At 42.7% G+C, this 16,783-nt stretch overlaps 2 protein-coding genes across 4 annotated transcripts; one reads left to right on the forward strand and one right to left on the reverse strand.

The window, feature by feature from the left end:
* Positions 1-14: 14 nt before the first annotated feature.
* Positions 15-10,675, forward strand: aifm4 (apoptosis inducing factor mitochondria associated 4). Of its 2 annotated transcripts, none has more exons than XM_017433399.3 (19): positions 15-152; positions 3,748-3,838; positions 3,967-4,076; positions 4,155-4,264; positions 4,841-4,885; positions 4,970-5,051; positions 5,127-5,239; positions 5,346-5,432; positions 6,213-6,304; positions 6,392-6,522; positions 6,712-6,827; positions 7,145-7,216; positions 7,342-7,405; positions 8,029-8,105; positions 8,297-8,414; positions 8,963-9,061; positions 9,311-9,386; positions 9,461-9,565; positions 10,369-10,675. In XM_017433399.3, the coding sequence occupies exons 2-19, from the start codon at positions 3,750-3,752 to the stop codon at positions 10,397-10,399; spliced, it is 1,617 nt and encodes a 538-aa protein (XP_017288888.1). In that variant the 5' UTR covers positions 15-152; positions 3,748-3,749; the 3' UTR covers positions 10,400-10,675. The 2 variants fall into 2 exon arrangements, with proteins under 2 accessions (XP_017288888.1, XP_017288887.1); XM_017433398.3 differs by lacking the exon at positions 15-152 and adding an exon at positions 3,097-3,253.
* A 698-nt stretch (positions 10,676-11,373) lies between these two features.
* zgc:153372 (uncharacterized protein LOC767695 homolog) lies at positions 11,374-16,202 on the reverse strand. 2 transcript variants are annotated; one of them, XM_017433356.3, is made up of 11 exons: positions 15,997-16,202; positions 15,694-15,730; positions 15,092-15,231; positions 14,178-14,328; positions 13,666-13,802; positions 13,514-13,583; positions 13,345-13,426; positions 13,130-13,261; positions 11,858-12,000; positions 11,614-11,736; positions 11,374-11,479 (listed from the first exon to the last, which is right to left on the reverse strand). In XM_017433356.3, exons 1-11 carry the CDS (start codon positions 16,104-16,106, stop codon positions 11,402-11,404), a joined length of 1,203 nt encoding a protein of 400 aa, XP_017288845.3. In that variant the 5' UTR covers positions 16,107-16,202; the 3' UTR covers positions 11,374-11,401. The 2 variants fall into 2 exon arrangements, with proteins under 2 accessions (XP_017288845.3, XP_017288844.3); XM_017433355.3 differs by having other exon boundaries at positions 15,694-15,733; positions 15,997-16,201.
* Between the last annotated feature and the right edge of the window lie 581 nt (positions 16,203-16,783).

Below are 16,783 nucleotides of genomic sequence, written 5' to 3' on the forward strand. Positions count from 1 at the left end.
TCGAAAACGGCGGCGGCGGCGGTCCGAGCGGAGCGAAGAGTAGAGAGGAGGAGGGGGGCGATTCAATCACGGTGTCAACACGCGCTCGACGGAGTTTCACGAACAAATCCGAGTCGCTTAAACGGTTCCCCTCCGATTCAAACTAAAGGCTGGTGGGTTTTTTTTTTCTTTAAATATATTTATATATCTTGTGGTTTTCGTTCACAGGTAAAACCGGTAAACGTGAGCGCCGGACCCAGGCGTGAAGCCTAGCTGACAGTTGCGAAACCGCCCTTTTTTATAAAACCTCATCCCAGCAGTAGCTTGTGTAACTTTTCGACTCCGACGGAACCCAAACGACGGGTTCGCCCCGCCCCGCCACACAGGGGCGCGACCACGAGCGCGCCTTCACGTGTTGCTGGGTGATGTTCACGTACCGTCGGAAAAAAAAAAAAAAACACGCTCACCCAAACAACCGATTACTGAGCCCAGGGAGAGGATTTACCTGGTTATTTCTGCGGTCCTCGGTCTTCACCAAGTAATTTAATGCATATCTGAGAACAACCAAGCTGATTAATAATTATTATAGGACGAAAATGACAAGCAAGATGCACAGAAAGGTTATAAAACTGACATAAAATGTGATAAAAACGTAAAATAAGGTTGCACCAAATAAACAAAGAAACATCCAAATTATGAGAACAAAATCCTGCCTAATAAAAAAACATATAGCTCTAAAGTTATTATTATTATTGATGTTGTTGTTGTTTACACTTTTTTTCAGAAACACTGCTCCAAACTCTAAAGACAAAACTAAATAAAATTAGAGAAAATTGCATCTTTCTCCAAGAACACAGAGCGCTGAAAATTACTGAATCATTAAAGCTAAAAGAAGCAGAATGCTGAGAAGCAAAACAGTAGCTAAAAGTAGCAAAGCACAAGCTAAAAGCTAAACATAGCTAAATTCTAGCTTAAAGCTAAAAGGTACCTAAATGTTAACTAGAAGCTAATAGTAGCACAGGGTTAGCTATAACTAACAAAAGGCTAGTTAAAAACTAAAAAGTACCAAAATGCAAACTAAAAGGTTAACATAGTGAGTGTCTAGCTAAAAACTGAATGCATAATGTTTGCTAAAAGTAGCAAAAGGCTGTCTAAAAGCTAACAGCAGAAAAAGGGTTAGCTAAAGGAGCAAAGGGCTGAAAGCTAATAGTAGCATAAGAAAACAAAAGCGGAGCATGTATGCTGAAGCAGACAAAGAGAGCATTTTTTATTTTATGTTTTTAAGGAATTGAAGAGATCTTGATGTATTTCTGTGGGGTAATTAATTGTAAATAAAGGGAAATATTTTGAAAAGTATAGAAGTTATAAAAACCAAAAGTCCCAGCACCTGAATGCGCTGAATGTTTGGATACATTAAAAAATAGGATTAAGTATGCAAAAAAGAAAATAGAAGTACGGAAAAATAAAAAAAACGGAGAAACGATTCCCTCAAAAAGAAAAAAAGCAACACGTGACCATTACATTATAATTTAACACAAGCAGATCGACTGTTATTGCAGCTAAAGTCTTTATAAATATATTATTTGCATCAAACAAACTACAAGTTTGTATAAAAGGTGGGAGTTTTATTTTATAGTCCAGCTTGGAAATTTAGGGAAGATTCCTAATTTAAGAACGTTATTGAGTTATTTTTAGGAGCAGTACATTCAGGGAGGTAAAAGGTAATCGTGTGCCATCAGTTTTTTTATTTTCTAAGTTTCTTACAAAGTACATTAGACTGAAAATAACCAAAACCTGTTAGAAATTGAAATGTACACGGCGCACTTTAACGCACCACCACGGGTTCCATTCAGAGGACACATGAGGGCTTTTATTTTGGAGCATTTGGTTTGTTTGATATTGTGACTGAGAGCTGGAGCTTAAATATGACCCGGGGCTGTGAACTGGACCAAAAACAGCACTGCTTGAAGTCTCTGCACCTGAGAATAAACATTAAAGCTGCGATCTTTGGTTTCACAGCGACCCCTGCCGGCCAGAAACAGCACCTACTGACCTGTCTGAACAACACTCAGTCAGGTCAGGTCCAAAAGGTGTTTCTGAAGAACCAAACGCGTCATCTAGGCAGGAAGAGACGATGTTCATTACAAAATCTTTGCTCTTTGGACGTTCATATTTATTTTTTCTACTAGCTCTAATAATTGTGCTGGTCTGTACCCCAATTTCTTGAAAAACACAACCCTTCAGGTACTAAGGAGCCTCATGAGGGATAGATCGGCAAAAAATGATTATTGCGTTCCCTCAAAGAAGTTTTTCGTTCGCTCTAAATCGTTTTGTGTTCCCTAGCATTGGTTTTGCGTTCTTTTGCAGTAGTTTTTCGTTCCCTTTGAATAGTTTTACGTTCCCTCAGTATAGTTTTGTGTTCCCTAGTAATGGTTTTGCGTTCCCTCTGAAGAGTTTTTCATCCCCTCACAGTAGTTTTTGTTCCCTCAAAATGGTTTTGCGTTCCCTGGCAGCAGTTTGCGTTCCTTCTGACTAGTTTTTGGTTCCTTCTAAATAGTTTTTCGTTCCCTTTGAATACTTTTATGTTCCCTCAGTATAGGTTTGTGTTCCCTAGTAATGGTTTTGCGTTTCCTCTGAAAAGTTTTGTGTTCCCTCTGAATAGTTTTTTGTTACCTCAAAATAGTTTGGTGTTCCCTAGCAGCAGTTTTGCCTTCCTTTTGAATAGTTTTTCATTCCCTCGCAGTAGTTTTGTGTTCCCTCTGAATAGTTTTTTGTTCCCTCAAAATAGTTTTTCGTTCCCTTGCAACATCTGATTTTTTTTCTTTACAAACACAGTAATAGATCAGACACATTAAGGAACCTCAGTGAGTTGTATAAAAGTAAATGTAACAGACTCAGTCAGGCAGTAGACAGAAAATAAGTTTAAAAAAGTATATTTTTGAAAGTAAAAATGAACAAATGAATGTCTGAAAGTAAAGATCAGAGGTGACCAGGAACAGAAAAAATATCTCTCCCATGTCAAAGCGTCTCCTGATTTTCGGCGCATGCGCAGGACGCACTTCTCCTCAGCACAATGCAGGGACAGTCCTTCCTTGGTTACTGTTGCTATGGGAGGAACCCGGGCGGTGTCACCTGAGAGTCTGGAGGTTTGTTCTGCTGGAGGGAGAGTTTCTGCTCAAAGCCCGTCTGTAGGAGTTCAAACACTGCGGTTCTGACCCACAGATGTGATCATTTATTAACAGCAGTATTTTTTCCGACCTCTGAAACGAATCGGGTGAGTACGGAGCTGCTTGTTTATACGGATAATGATGAGATAATGTGCAATTTTTGGCTCAGCGGGATATTAATCTGCTGTTTGATGGTTCTAATATCAGTGTTTGATGTTCCTGATCACTTTCAATCAACTTAATTAGTCGTGGCTTTAAGGCAAATTATATTTACTTCACTATTAGAGGGTTGTTTTGTTGACTTCAGCAACAATTTGTTCATATTGTAAGTTAGCTTATCACCCAAACTCCTTTACATGGAGGGGCTATATATATTTATATATATATAGATACATAGATTTAAAAACATATAGAATTTAGGGGTCCTTAAGATGTATATGTGGCCTAACTAGACAATAGCAGGATTCAGCTGTCAGCTGTATGGTGACCACAAAGAAGAAGCAGATATTACTAATGTGGAGGCACCACCCATATGTAGTAATACTTGTAATCTCGACTCTTGCTGTTTAACAATAGACGTGTTTTGCCTTTTCTTTTGCAGGCATGGATGCGCAGCAACAGGCAGGTCAAAGGGGAGAGCAGGAGGAGCTGACGGGACTAGTCTGTCAGGAGTCTGAGCTCCAGGATGGACAGTAAGTCCCCGGCATGCTGTAAACCAGATCAGATTTCAGATGTAATCACACCGCTTCCGGTGACACAAACCTTTACCCACCTGTCTCATTTTACGCTCTTCTGTGTGTGTGTGTGTGTGTTTATGAAGGATGAAGGAAGTCACCGTGGAGGACCAGAAGGTGCTGCTGGTCCGAACCCAGGGTCAGTACAGCGCCGTGGGAAGCAGGTGCTCTCATTACAGCGCTCCTCTGATTAAAGGTAAACGCGTCGTTTGCTTTTCTCTGTGTGCACGGGAGACGGGCCTCGGGTGTAAAAGTCAGGGATTTTGTTTTCCAGGGGCGCTGGTTGGCGACCGGGTGAGGTGCCCTTTTCACGGAGCCTGCTTCAACGTGAAAACTGGAGACATCGAGGAGTATCCGGGCCTGGACTGTTTACCCAGCTACAAGGTTAAAAAAAGAAAGAAACAAGCAGGGAAACGTATAAAACCAAATTGTTTCTCCTTTTACAAATTCAACAGATAATAATCATAAACTAAGTCCCACTCAAGTTATTTATTCCCATTTATTGCAAACTGACAGGAAAATCAATAAGTATGTTTAATGTTTAAACAGAAGTGTGCCATAAAATAATTACATATGACTAATAAATTATAATAAATAGCGTGGTACTTAACATCTTTGGTGCTGTTTTAACCATTTATGTATCATAACATACAGCTCTACTGGGAGTAGGGTGCTATGACCTTTATTTGGTCGCTTTTATATCTTTCAGAATATTTAAATTTATTTCAAATAAAATAAAATGAAAGAACACACACAGTGAGATATTTTCAGCCCTTTTCAAAAACATTGTTCTCTTTGGCACACTTGCTCTATTATTTTTCAGCTTCAGCATCCATTTTTGCTACCATTAGCTGCCGCTTTGCTCATTTTAGGTTCATTATGGCGAGTGTTGTGTTTGCTTTAATCTGAAAAGCTCAGTTTTATGCAGATTTCTGTAGTTTTGTTTTTGTATTTTACCAGGTCAAGGTTGAGAATGGCAGTGTTTATGTCACCGTCAACAAAAAGGTAAGCAATGAGTCGTGGACTCCTAAAATGACAAATTTACTTTGAACTTAGTGCTTATAAAAAGGCACAATTTGTTTCCTTCAGTCTCTGAATGTAACCAAACGGGTGAAGGAGATGTGCACAGTTCAGCCTGACGCCAAACACACCATCCTGCTGATAGGAGGGGGTGAGTTTTTCTGCAGAAATAAAAGAAAACCTGCAGGACGGAGATAAACGAGAGCTTCGTCGCCCGTGCTCTCAGGTCCTGCCTCCCTGGTTTGCGCCGAGACGCTCCGGCAGAACTGCTACCAGGGTCGGGTCGTCATCGTAACCAAGGACAGCCTGCCTCCGTTCGACAAACCCAAACTCAGCAAAGTGAGAACGAGCCCAGAACGGAGAAGTGACCCTTCCTTCCAGGTCCCCTGCGCCTTCGTTAAAGCAGCAGTTTTGCCTTTCGGTAAAAAGCGCCGTCTTTTCGCAGGCGATGAACGTGGAAAGCAGCAGCATCCTCCTCCGCTCGTGTGACTTCTACCAGCAGTATGCCATAGAAATCTGGACGGGGAAAGAGGTGAGAGACGTTCTTATCGCCCGCCACTGAAAGGTGGCCGCGTCTGTCTGTTAGCAGACACTTAACAGATTTTAATGAGCCTTTCAGGCAATAATTAGATGGACATAAACAATATTAAAACTAGAGACAGGACTGGACGCTGGAAGTTGAAGCCACTATGGACCAGCGCCCTCTAGTGGTCTGGCTTTTAAATCCGACCCCTCCGTGTAAACAAACTGAACTAAAAAATAAAAACGCCCCTCAGATAATTTTCTTCCAGAGATGATTTTTTGTTGATCCTTTCAGCTCTTACCTTGCTGCTGTAAGTTCAACTTTAAGTTGTTTTATTTTTTGTCACTGCGTTTAGTTTTTTAGGCTTTTAAAAAAGTGCTGTGTTGCGATGTGATTGGCGGTTAGGCGTGTGGGCGGGACTTCCCCGTCGATGGCGCAATCCCACGTCCCTCCTGCGCAGACTCTGGTTCTGAAAAACACACGGCAGCACCAAAAATATCGGACATTTCGGCTTCAGTTTTGAACGACCAAGACAAGGTGGAGTGCATCTTTGTCAATGTTGACAAAATCTACCCAATTCAAGATGGCCGCCGCAAATGACTGACCTTAGCAAACATAGCAAAATTGCTCTAATTCAGTCCATTTTGGTGTGGTGGTAGCTGAGAGTGAAGATCTCAGTCTGAAACTCTGGCATGAAAGGCAGCAGGCGATATGCATTCCTTCAAGGCGTTTTAGTTTTTTTTTGATGGTTTGTGGGGATATGACGTGTTTGCGGTCTGTATGTTGCAGGTGACGTCCGTGAGCCCGGCCAATAAGGTGGTGACGATGAGCGACGGCACCTCAGAACATTACGACCAGCTCCTCATCTCCAGCGGCTGCAGGTGATCCCCACCATCCCGTCCATTTTTTTTAAACAAAGCAAACAAAGTGGTTTTGTTCTGAGGATTTCTTTTTATATTTGTCTGCAGAGCTCGTCCGTTGAGCTGTCCTGGTTCAGAGCTGAGGGGGGTCCACCTGCTGCAGCGTTATGAAGACGCCAAAGAGATCCACGCCTCTTCCCTCGGCAAGAAGGCTGTTGTCGTTGGAGCGTCCTTCATAGGTTATCCTGAAGCATCCTTTTTCTTTTTTAAAAAAATATCCAATAATTAAGTTCACATGACAGCCCTCAGTTGCAGCAAATCATCATAATCATTAATACTCGATTGGGATGAGTCTGTTTTGCTCAGATGTGTTGGATTTATCCCATCTGCACACAGGTGAGCTGTTTGTTTTTGTGTTAATGAAACAGGCATGGAGGTGGCATCGTACCTGTCTGATAAAGCTGCCAGTGTAGCTTTGGTCGGCTCCACCTCGTACCCATTTGAGAAGTCTCTGGGGCCAGAAATCGGCAAGATGACGATGGAAGTAAGGAGCAATGTTAACAAAAGTTTGATTTTTTTTTTTCTTTTTTCGTGTGTGCAAAAAGTAAAGAAATTTGTTTCTTTACTGATGATTGTTGATTGTTTCTTTCTTGTAACCATGCTTCTTGGCAATAAACCATTGGCACAACTAAAGTGGCTCCATATGAGGAGATATAAACTGGCTTTTCAACAATGTAAGATTTACTGCCAAGAAGCTTCGTAACATCAAAGAAACAATCGACTAAATTCAAATTTCCTTATGTTTTGTGCCGGGTTTATTTCTTGTTGTATGGAACAATTAAAGCAGTTTCTCCTTTTAAGATGCTGGAGGAAAGAAAAGTGAAGTTCTTTATGAAGGACAGGGTGACTGAGATCAAGGGAGAGAACGGGAAGGTAACGCTGACTTTATGCCGGACGTTTTAATTTTAATGAATATTCAAGAGTAGGGCAAAACATCCAAGGGAAACACATCCCAGAATCGGTGAAGTCTGCAGTCTCTGAAGTTTGTCTGATTTTAGGTGAAGCAGGTGGTGCTGAACAGTGGAGCAGTGCTGGACGCTGACGTGGTGATTGCTGGAATTGGTAATTTTAATATTCTGTTGCACGAAATCCAAACGTGACGCTTATTGGTGTGAGGAATTACAACGCAAACCTGATTGTGAATCTGTTTCCATCCGCCTGTCATTACCTTTGGCAGCCAGGGAGTGACAGACACGTTTGTGTGGTTGCCACGGTGACCGAAATGCACCACCGGCTGCATTTTTTGACATTTCGTTCCTTTTTACCCTTTATCATCTAATGTCAAAACTGAGCTAAACAAGCAGGTTTTCTGAAGTGTTGTCTAAAGAAACGAGTGAGTCTCTTTCCTTCTAAACTCACGCTGACATTGAGTTTTATTTTTAAATGATTTGATGCTTACGTTAGGTTGAGAGTTGATATATTGCTTAAATTTATGTCAACGTTTTGGGATCTTGCCTGCAATTTGTGAACATGCACAAAAAAGAAGAATTACCTTCTTAAAAGTCTATAAAAAGAAGTTGTTAGCATGTAAAATCATTACCAAAAGAATGATTTTAAATTACAAGTAATGCGCTTTTCTGTTAACAATGCTTTTTTATTGTGTTTAAATTGCTTCCTTTAATATTTGTTATGAATAAAACCAAGTTAATCTAATGCCAAGACATTTGTTTTTCTTTTGTTTTCAGGCGTTATCCCAAATTCTGACTTTTTAGCAGGAAGTGATGTCGCCGTGGATTCTCGGAAAGCTGTGATTGTCGACAAGGTGATGTATAAAAGGAAAGACTGAAGCCTGGCGGAAATGACTTGAAAACAAAGCAGCAATGTGATGCTGCACCTTCCTGTGTGGCGGAACAGCTGATATGTGCGGCCAAGTTTGTTAAATTTCATTCTCTGTCGAGATGAAGGTGTCGTGGGTCGTCACGGGTGACGCTGACAGCCCTTCTCTTCTCACAGCACATGAGGACCAGTGTGGCAGATATCTTCAGTGCCGGGGACGTCACCTCCTTCCCTCTGAGCATTCAGGGCGGCCAGCGGGTCAACGTCGCCCACTGGCAGATGTCCCACGCTCACGGTGAGCAGCCTCGAGGATTCAAACCCTCACAGGTCTTCCTTCTAGCTCGCCGGCGGCGTCAGGGTGTCGGGGTTTGTTTGTCCGTCTGCTGGTAAAAGAATCATCAGATTTTAATGAAAGTGGAGCGGAGCGCTTTTTTTGGGGAGATCACATAAATCTGGCGGGCTCAGACCCTTTAAAACTTAAAAAAAAACAAGCAGTAAAATCTTATAAATCGACCTGGATAGGATGTACATCTACGACTGATTAACTTTTGGAGTCAGGTGGATAAACCAACACAAAAACAACTCATCTCAGTCAGTTTTATGGTAGTAGCTGAGAGTCATTCACAACACATCCTGTGATTGATGATGGCACGTACAGATGTTGTCCACGTTGGACAAAACGTCTGCAACGCTGTCGTTTCTCAACACAAGTCGAGGAAGCGGGCGATACGCGTTTCCTTCGAGGAATGTTGGTTTTATTTCGTTTAAATGAATTTATGATCATGTCGTGGGTGGAAATAACACAACACTCAGGTTTATTTTTGCTTTTTGTTTCAAAACCAGGAAGAGTAGCAGCTCTAAACATGCTGAAGAAACCAACACCAATTAAATCTGTGCCTTTCTTCTGGTCCGCTCTCGCCGGAAAGAGCATCAGATACGCAGGTCGGGTATTTCATGTTTCCGTTCATTTTAATATAACAGATTCATCTATGTGTGACGCTTTATTCTTCTTATTATTATTGTCCTGTTTCACACTGATGTTGAGTTTCTTTTACTTTGCTCTTTTCTGTGCCTGCGTTAGTCTCCAAAATAAAAAAGTCTTTTACGACACGACTCTGACGACGTTCAGTTTGTTTAAAAGGCTCGGGAAACTGCAGAACTGATCTCTTTTTTTCGGTTTCCCCTCCACAGGCTATGGCGAGGGGTACACAGAGATCCTGTTCAAGGGCGAAGTGAAGGAGCGCAAGTTCCTGGCGTTCTACATCAAGTGAGTGGCCGCCGGGCGACCCCATTTGACAGGAAGTTCAAGCCGTGCGCGTTAAACGTTTCTGTCCCGAACAGGGAGCAGGAGGTGGTAGCTGCTGCCAGCCTGGCCTTCGATCCCGCGGTGGCTCGGCTCGCGGAGCTGATGGCCAGCGGCGAAGCCATCACGAAGGAGCGGGCACGGTGAGCGACGCCGATGCGAGCGTGTTCGCTGTCGACATACAAGGTCGACTCATGAGAAGAGAAAAGAAAATTCAAATACTAAACATAAACATAACTCTCCATTCAGAGTTTTTACTGATTACAGCCGATGAATTAATTGAGTCGTTCCAGTTCAAGATGGCCGCCACAGCACAGCAGTCTTACCAAACACAAAACGACTACAGGACGTAGCTAAAAACTGGCGGGGTGTAAAACTTCCCTGTCAGCTCTGTTTGTGAGCAAAATGTCTCATGAATCAGATGGGATTTAATGAAACAGCTCTACGGCTGGTTAACTTTTGGGCTCAATTCAAAATGGCCGCCTCAGCCAACTGACCTTAGAAAACACAAAAACGGCTACAATTCAGCCAGCTTGACAGATACCGAGCTGAAACTTGGCGTGGTAGTAGCTGAGAGTCACTCACAACACAAACTTCGAACACTGAACCCTTTGCATTAACCACTGGAGGCAAACTCTGTCTGTCTGTTAGCAAAATATCTCACGAATCACCGGACGGATCTCGGTGAAACTCTCGGGACAGTATTTACTGGCTGCACGTCTACGGCTGATTAGCTTCTGGAGCTGACCCAGTTCAAGATGGCCGCCACAGCCAATCAGTCTTGTTTAAATGCAAATCAAAAATGGCTACAACTCAGTGAATTCTACAGATTTTGATCTAAAACTTGCCGTGGTAGTAGCTGAGAGTCACTCCCAACACGTGCTTGTAAAATACACGTGAAGACGTGTTTCTCGGTTCCGTTTCTAACTCGCCTGATCCGGTGCAGATGTGACGACCTGAGCTGGCTGCAGATGTGAGCAGATGATTCCAGGAGCAGAGCCGACCGGTGAAGGACGTCGGAAATCTAGCTGCTTCATTTATTGCCTCAGGAAAGAACCCCAGCCGGACCTCACGCCTGCTCTCTCTCCCCAGTGCTGTCGCCGTGGTAACGCTAAAGCTTTATTGCGTTTGGTCAGCCTGAATGATCAGATTTATTTCTAATGACCAAAGTGGAATTAGAGGTAAAGGTGTCTTTAAACAGTTTTTTGTGTTTGTAAAGATATATATGATTAAATATCTGTGGATATCATTTATTTTGAGTGAATTTATTCATTAGTACTGTCATAATGACCATAAAAAGGGGAAGTTAGTGATGCAGCGTGGACAGGTTTTACTTCAGTAGTTTTCCAGATATGTGGGCATCCAGATCTGAAATGCAGGTATGCACTGAATGTAAACAATGTAAACATTGTAAACATTCTTTACCTGAAAACTTTACCTGAAATATCTGAGCATAAAAATGAGGTGAAAATAACCAGCAAATAGATTTTAACAAAACTCACTGAAGGTAATCCCAGGCCGTACATTTACAGACGATTAACTTTTGCAGTTGGTCCGGTTCAAGATGGCCGCCGCAGCTAAGCGACCTTAGCAAACACAGAAAAATGGCTCATTCAGTTTTCCAGTAGCTGAGACCGGGGTGACCGACTCTCAGGGGCTCTCTTGGTTAAACGGTATCATAAAACCCTCCAGTTTCTCTGGTTTAAAAGGTTCATGACTTGTTTTTGTCTCAAAGTGGACTGGTGGTGAGGGCAGTGTTACCTCTGTGGTTGGTGGAGCACTTTGGCTGCCGTACGTGGCATCATGAGATGATCTTAGACTGAAACTCTGGCATGAAAAGCAGCGGGCGATGTTCATGTCATTGAGGAGTCTTTTTTTTTTTATCCTGATTTTGCATTTCACACATAATTATTAACCAAATTAGCCAATTAACCAAATGTAGAGACACTGACACCGTTAAAGGTTTTATTTTGTTACACTTATTTGCAGGTTTTGGAGCACTGCTTCACAGAGGATCCTCGTTTCTCAGCCAACAGAAAGGGGTTGAGGTGGCACAGCTGGGAAAAACAAACAAAACAAAACATCACAACGTTACAAAAGAATTGTTATTAAATGTAACGAAAGTGCAGCTTATGGATAACTCTGAAGAATTAAAGCACTTTAGCCACAGTGGAGCCATAACTTCAGCTACCTGTGGGGCCGGTTCTGGCTTGGACTCGTGATTATCGAGCATCTCGATTTTGAAATCCTCGGCGAATCGTGAGTTCTGGAGGATCGCCGCCATCTCTGCGTTCACCCGCATCGCCACGCCTTTCTGCATGGGACACAAGCAAAAAACACCAAGCCCTGACGTTCATCTGAAAATCGGACCAATAAACGAAACGTCTCTGCATGAACAGCAGGACAGCACGATGGACTATCATTGGGTTCGTCACCTCGAAACGGTGAGAGGAGTCAAAGTCCAGCCGATCTGGAGCCTCGGCTTCGGTCCCTTTGTACGTCACGGTGGCGCTCGACCCCACTGAGCGTTCGGGCAGCTTAAAGAGCCGGTAGGTGCTCGACGCGTATCTGATGTCGCCTGGAAGACAAAACGCAGATTAGTTTGTGAGCTGGTCACGGCTGTGTTGTCTTAAAGTGACAGTTTAACCCTTTTGGAGTGAGGTCATGTGGAAAGGTCATGAATATTCAGTATCTTACCTGCTGTAGGTGGCTTTTTGGGGATCATTTTGGAGAGCCCTGGTTCAAACCTGGTTCTATAATTTGCCTTTAGGCAGAGCTAAATACATTTTCCTTCAGAAGGTGGTCTGGGCCCCTTTTATTTGCCTATGTTTGGTGGTCTGAACACAATCTGTCCAGATCCTGAATGTAGGACCTCCCACTGAACTGACAGGACACCAAACAACCAGCAGGCTGCTCAGGGTGATCAGCTGATTAAAGATAATCAACTAAAAACCTAACATTCCACGATGCGCACGGTTTCTAAACTGAGGTTGTTGAAAGAGCCATCCACAACAGGTAAGATACTGCGTGTTCAGGAAGTTTCCACAGAACACCATTTTCAAAGATTCAGACTGAGTTTTTGTTTTTACCACTGCCTGCGCACAAGATTACTCAAAAAGTTATGAACAAATTTTCCTGAAACTTTCAGGAAACATCAAACATGACACAAGGAACAAGGGATTGAACTCTGGTGGTGATCCAGTCAGAGTTCAAGGTCAAAGGTCATGGTCACAGATCAGCCCGTGCTCTAACTCTGCAGCTGAACAACAGGAAAGTTAAACTCCACAGCTGGACACTTCGTAGGTCAAGGGTGATCACTGTTTATTTCAAGGTCATGGGGTCAAAGGTCAAGGTCACAGTTGACTTAGTGCTCTAACTATGCAGCAGTGTCATGTAGGAATGTCAAACTGCACAGCTGGACACCTCATGGGTCAAAGATGATGCCTGTTGATTTCAAGGTTCATGGGAAACTTTCCTTTTGTTTCTAGTTGTGTCCGTTGGTTTGTTTGTCTGCCTGTCAGCAAAGATCAGGTAAAAACTAATGAACAGATTTAGAGGAAACGTTCAGGAAATGTTGAGGTTGTCACAGAAAATAATGGATTCAATTTTGGTGCTGGTCCAGGTTATGATCCGGATCGCACCACTTTTTAATCACGCCGTGGCCTTGGCGGAGGTTTGCGCTCTCTTGAGGGCTTCGAGTTGGTTACCTGTTCTTGCTGCGAGATCCTTGTTGTGGACTTCGATGAGGCTCGCTGAGACAAGAAGTGGAGTACTGAAGCCGACGCTGCGGGCCAGAGAGATGAGGTCTTCCCAGAACAGAGCGCCGCCCATCCCCTCACCTAATCCAGCACAGAAAACAAGATTGTAGCCCTTATGTTTTGTTGGTGATGCTTCCTTTTAGTTCCCGGAAGTGTGTCTTTACCCCACAGGACTGGATCCTGCTTCATGTGATCAGGAACAACTCGGCTGGCATACATGTCACTGAAGGTAAACTCTCCTCCCTCCTGTTTAAAATCACATGAGTGCTGAGGCGTGTCGCAGTGTGTGGTTTTACGCTTCTACAGTAAGTCGTGGTGACGGTTCGGACTAACCTTGAGAGCGTTGTAGGCTTGTTGTAGCACTGCTTTTTTATCGGGACACAGACAGATCACACAGTTGGAGCTGCAATCAAGCAGACGTTGTGTTTTACCAACTGATCAAACCTCTTCCACCTGACCGAGAAGTCGCTCGGACTTTCCCGTACATCAGAACGTCCATGGAGTTTCTCTGTATGCCCGCTTCTTCCAGCTCCTCCATGTACCCCTGGACGAAGGTGACGTTGGGCTCTTCATAGCCAAACTGCCTCTGGTGGTACCCGATGTGCTGGCGAGATGCTGACACCTGCAGGGAGGAGATCCAGTCACTCACAGGCAGGGGTGAGGTTTGACGCCGTCAAACGAGAGGTCCCGAGTTCATTTCCCGGACGAGCCCCCATTATGTTACGAACCATTGGCTCAAATGGATGTAACACAATGAGAAGCACACAGCAGACAGGTGGAGTTAATTAAAATGAACTTTATTAGCTAAAATTAAGGAGTAGAAGGGACTTATCTCCCATGGCAGCAGGATGCCATTAGACTGTTTGGTTCCCCTCTACTCCTTAATTTTAGCTAATAAAGTTCATTTTAATTAACTCCACCTGTCTGCTGTGTGCTTCTCATTGTGTTACATCCATTTGAGCCAGTGGGTCGTAACAAGCTGTGAGCAGTTAATCACCAGCTCCTCCGTCATATCGATCCCTGTCACATGGCCACTCGGTCCGACCAGCTTACTGAAGGCGAAGCAGTCCCGTCCAGAACCGCTGCCGAGGTCCAGCAACCTGCAGCCCTTCAGTTTCCCTGGAAACGGGAGACCGCATCCAAAAAACCTGAAGAAACGACAATAAAAGCAAGTGTAGGGATCTGTGTGAACAAAGTCCCATGGTGTGCTCTGAGACTCCTGTCAGCAGGAGGTGTAGCTCCTCTAATATGTGTGCTGGGATTAAATTATGATCTCAATATACCTAATGTATGACAGCTTCCTTATCACTTGGCTTCTGCAACAATATGAATTTGTCCTCTGAGGGACAAATACAGGATTATATGATCTGGCTGTTACTCTTACATTTCTTTATTTTTATCTGTAAATCCTCCTACAGCCCATGTAAAAAACAAACAAAAACACAAAACGTGCAGTTCGACCAACAACAGACTCTGACTTTTATTAGCAGTACATTGTACAAAAAAGACAATTTTCACCTTTAGACAACAATGAGGTTTCTGTGAAATGAGCTGGATACACTTAGCCCTCTTTGGAGCATGGTAATAAACTGCTATTTCTACAATTTATTCATTTTAAGCAGCACAGAATTTCTAGCATTTCTGGTAATTTCTGGTAATTCCCACATCTTTCTGTCTACAGAGAGAATCTGCCAGCCCGCTGAGAGGTACAGGCCTGAGAAGACAAAAAAAACTATCATGGCTGACACTAAAAGGGAATTTAAATGTACACGCTTTGATCAAGAAAGTTCATTTAGTTGCTGGGTTTGACTTGAAGACCCTGTTCTGTTCTTCTGACACTTTATATGTTTGTCTATGAATCAAATGAAACCATCTAAACCAGAGCAGTCCCAAAACGTCTGCCTGCGGTACCTTTTGGTGACCTCGGGGTGAACCAGACTCAGAGCCTCTGTGACACTCGGAGGCAGCGAGCATCTGCTGCAGGACAAGCTGCCGGAGGCCGCACTCGTCTGCAGGTCGCAGGAGGACTCCAGGCGGCTGCCGTAGTACTTCTGAACGTGTGCAAAATAGTTTAAATATTTTCCATAGTTAGCTCCTGTTTGAACATGGTTTAAACATTAAGCTGCTTCATATGGATCCCATTGCGCCACCTGATTCTAACCTTCAACCTCACCAACATGTGAACTGATCTGCTCAGTTGTTCTGCTTTTATCTCTAACTGCATCTTCTACCAAAGATAGGATTACAGCTTTATTAGTTCAAGTACCATATATATATAAGCAGAAACACTCAGGTCTACCTTTACCCTTTAAAGAACATAAATGACATAACTGTTTTCAGAAAAAAAAAAAAAAACTATGGTGGTGTAAACTTCACAAATCTCAACAGAAGTAAAATAGAAAAAGGCAGACATTGTGTGTTAAGAATGTGTAATTATTACAGAGTTTCTAAATGAGTTTTGGGAAAACGTTTTCATAAAATGCTGAGCAGTTTCAGATCCGACACTAACGTACCTTGACATTCTCCTGCACACCCTCACTTGTTGCCAATCTGCTGAAAACAGAAACATTTAGCAAAGTTAAAAACAATTAGAAAAGCAAATACTGTGCAATTTGAGGTCTGAGGGTTAACTTTTCAGAATAAAATGTTCTTTTTTGTTTTTTAACCTGAGAGTCAAGTTTTTTTTTGTTCATGAATTATTCATTATATTCACAAATCCATCCATTTTCTTTACCCAGAAAGGAGAAGCAGGTAATGAAAATGGATGGATGGACAATAGTGGATTTAAATGACCGTATAACATCAGAGCAGCTCACCTGTGATTCATTTTTTTGTTGTGTAGGAGGACAGGAGAACGAAGAAATGTCTGCCGTCCTTCTAGTACCCTCAGAGCAAGGTCTATACATTTCATGTTAATCCTCGACATGCCCCCTTTTAAAGCAAATTCCTTATGTTTACGAACCAGTTTAAACACTGATTGGCCTTTACATTGAAGGGCGGGGCACAGGGTGAACCAGTTAGACGCTCAGAACGCCTCACCTGAAGTTTAAACTCACAGGAATCCGACTCTTTCCAACACTGGCTGTGACGACAAGGCACGACACGCAAAGATTTCTCCCCATTTTTTTCCCCCCCTACATTTGCATCATTTGACTAGAAGCCGAGGCCGTAGCGCCATTGAAAGAACAGATTGTGATCCGGATCACCACTAGAATTAATCACTTGTTTCTTGCAACAACCCAAATGTTTTTCTGAAAGTTTAATCAAAACCTGTTCATCAGTTTTGAAGTAATCTCACAGAAACACAGAAACAAACAAACCAACCAGCACTGCCGAAACAAAATACTATGACAATCTCTGAAAAGGCTAATAAAACACTGCTGTAAATTAAAAATCAACAAAGTAGGAAAATGTGGACATTTGATGCTGATTCTAACATGAGTAAGTGAAAATAAATGAACGCAACATTCACTTCTCTGTTTTTTTAACCCAATTAAGTAATAAAATTGCATTTAAACAAGCTTGCACTGGTAAAAAAAAAAAAATCACTCTACATACAAAATCTCACAAAGATATGTTTATATTGAGGACAAAAATGGCCTT

Source organism: Kryptolebias marmoratus, linkage group LG2, assembly GCF_001649575.2.
Source record: "Kryptolebias marmoratus isolate JLee-2015 linkage group LG2, ASM164957v2, whole genome shotgun sequence".
Lineage (NCBI taxonomy): Eukaryota > Metazoa > Chordata > Actinopteri > Cyprinodontiformes > Rivulidae > Kryptolebias > Kryptolebias marmoratus.

Bases quoted from the DNA above. Each gene is read 5' to 3' on its own strand.
- zgc:153372 (XM_017433355.3), bottom strand. From the start codon at position 16,106: ATGTCGAGGATTAACATGAAATGTATAGACCTTGCTCTGAGGGTACTA. The intron at 15,232-15,693 runs GTACGTTAGTGT...GCACACGTTCAG, and splicing joins GTGTGCAGGAGAATGTCAAG to AAGTACTACGGCAGCCGCCT. The intron at 13,262-13,344 runs GTAAAGACACAC...GTGCTGGATTAG, and splicing joins GCAGGATCCAGTCCTGTGGG to GTGAGGGGATGGGCGGCGCT.
- aifm4 (XM_017433399.3), top strand. From the start codon at position 3,750: ATGGATGCGCAGCAACAGGCAGGTCAAAGGGGAGAGCAGGAGGAGCTG. The intron at 5,433-6,212 runs GTGAGAGACGTT...TGTATGTTGCAG, and splicing joins AAATCTGGACGGGGAAAGAG to GTGACGTCCGTGAGCCCGGC. The intron at 7,406-8,028 runs GTAATTTTAATA...TTTTGTTTTCAG, and splicing joins CGTGGTGATTGCTGGAATTG to GCGTTATCCCAAATTCTGAC.